This window comes from Austrofundulus limnaeus, unplaced genomic scaffold, assembly GCF_001266775.1.
Source record: "Austrofundulus limnaeus strain Quisiro unplaced genomic scaffold, Austrofundulus_limnaeus-1.0 Scaffold1691, whole genome shotgun sequence".
NCBI classification, from domain to species: Eukaryota; Metazoa; Chordata; class Actinopteri; order Cyprinodontiformes; family Rivulidae; genus Austrofundulus; species Austrofundulus limnaeus.
The window spans coordinates 34236-36499 of record NW_013954093.1 but is presented as its reverse complement, the minus strand read 5'-3'; the positions used below and the strand labels follow the sequence as shown (position 1 = coordinate 36499).

The 2264-nt window shown below is 46.8% G+C and overlaps 2 protein-coding genes across 2 annotated transcripts in view; one reads left to right on the top strand and one right to left on the bottom strand.

Annotated features, from left to right (window-relative positions):
• Nucleotides 1-424: 424 nt before the first annotated feature.
• Nucleotides 425-2264, top strand: part of LOC106536119 (claudin-1) — a gene marked incomplete at its 3' end in the record, with an annotated part of 8961 nt that continues 7121 nt past the window's right edge. The window contains 1 exon segment of the mRNA XM_014033310.1: nucleotides 425-1127.
• LOC106536118 (uncharacterized) overlaps nucleotides 1136-2264 on the bottom strand; it is an 8556-nt gene continuing 7427 nt past the window's right edge. The window contains exon 2 of the mRNA XM_014033309.1: nucleotides 1136-2264. Coding sequence (XP_013888763.1) covers nucleotides 1212-2264 — 1053 coding nt within the window. The 3' untranslated portion in view covers nucleotides 1136-1211.

Genomic DNA, 2264 nt, shown 5'->3' with positions numbered 1-2264 from the left:
ATATTTAGTAAAAGAAAGAAAACAATACAGGTTATGTTTAAGGCTCATAGAAATGTTACCTTCAAACATCCAATCACATTTTGTTAAGAGGGAAAACTTGTAATCTGAAGGGATTACAAATGTTTGTTAATCCAACAATCAGAACAAATCTGAAGGACAGATGCAGTTCAGTGAAAGTTATAAGACCATGAATGACTGTAAGAGCATCAGATCAGTTAATTACTTTAAGAAAATGATCAATGAAAAACTGTTAAATAAATATGAAATTGTTTAATTTGTGTTAGTTACTGTCTGAGGAGTTGAGTTTTTATTTTTGTTTTATTTGGTTGATTATTGTTTGAAATGAAAATAATTTTTTTGTAAAAAGGAGCAGATATCAGATCTTTTTCTTCTTCTGCTGCCTTTCATTTGATTTGTTTTGTTTTGTTTTGTTGTGTTTTGTTGTGTTTTGTTGTGTTTCCTGAAATTTCCCAGCATGGATCAGTGCTGACGGGTCAGAACAGAACGCCTGCCTCTGATCCAGGATTCTGTTCTGGTCCTCTGCTTGGTCCAAACTGAACCACCTGGACCATAAAGGTGGTTCTGTTACAGTCCCAGTGAAACATGAGCCATGTGTTGACCTGAAAACCCAGGTCCAGAACCACTGAGGTGGACCGGTTCTAAAGAACCAAAACCAGCAGGAGCCAGATTTATTCAAACCTGTTTACAGAACCAGTTCTGGGTCATAGTTCTGTCCGGTCCAGTCTTACAGATCTGGACCAGATGAGAGCAAACATGGACTATCAACAGTCTGAAGTCCACAAACCGTCAGAGACACCGGGACACCTTGTCTCCATTCAGAACTCTGTCCTCTGGACCGTCTCTGAGGGTCCTCTGAAGACCCGGACCTGATCTTTGTAGGGTCTGATACCAGTCCGGTTCACGGTTCTGCTCCTGAAACTGGGACTGCCTGTCGATACTGATGTGTGTGGAGGCGGGCCGACACGGGTTCATCGACCTCAGACCTGAGAATATTCTGGTCCAAACAGAAACTCTTCAGTTCTGACACACCAGCCCATCAGGAACCAGCAGAACCTCCGCAGAACCAACAGAACCTCAGCAGAACCTCAACAGAACCTCAGCAGAAGGTAAGAACTGATTCAAGAATCTAAACAGGACYTCTGTAGGTTTCATCAGCAGGACTTCAGGATCCAATCGAACCCAAGAACTTATCAGAACCGGCTGAAAACCCACTGGTTCTGGTTTGATGTAAATTTATTTATCCTCACAAAGTTTGATTTTAGTTCTGATAAAACGAGACAAAAACTCACCTGAGACCAGATCCTGCCTGAAAACTGAGCCGGATCAAAGAACCTCTTGACCCGGGACAGAAGACCATCCGAGGGACAGAAGACCAACTGAGGGACAGAAGACCAACTGAGGGACAGAAAGAAGACCAACCAAGGGACAGAAGACCAACTGAGGGACAGAAGACCAACTGAGGGACAGAAAGAAGACCAACCAAGGGACAGAAGACCAACTGAGGGACAGAAGACCAACTGAGGGACAGAAGACCAGCTGAGGGACAGAAGATCAACTGAGGGACAGAAGACCAGCTGAGGGACAGAAGACCAACCGAGGGACAGAAGACCAACTGAGGGACAGAAGATCAACCGAGGGACAGAAGACCAACTGAGGGACAGAAGACCAACCGAGGGAAAGAAGACCAACCGAGGGACAGAAGACCATCCGAGGGACAGAAAGAAGACCAACCAAGGGACAGAAGACCAACTGAGGGACAGAAGACCAACTGAGGGACAGAAGACCAGCCGAGGGACAGAAGACCAACCGAGGGACAGAAGACCAACTGAGGGACAGAAGACCAACCGAGGGACAGAAGACCAACTGAGGGACAGACGACCAACTGAGGGACAGAAGACCATCCGAGGGACAGAAGACCAACTGAGGGACAGAAGACCAACTGAGGGACAGACGACCAACTGAGGGACAGAAGACCAACCGAGGGACAGAAGACCAACTGAGGGACAGAAGACCAACCGAGGGACAGAAGACCAACCGAGGGACAGAAGATCAACTGAGGGACAGAAGACCAACTGAGGGACAGAAGACCAACTGGGGGACAGAAGATCAACAGGGACAGAAGACCAGCTGAGGGACAGAAGACCAGCTGAGGGACAGAAGACCAACTGAGGGACAGACGACCAACTGAGGGACAGAAGACCAACTGAGGGACAGACGACCAACTGAGGGACAGAAGACCAACT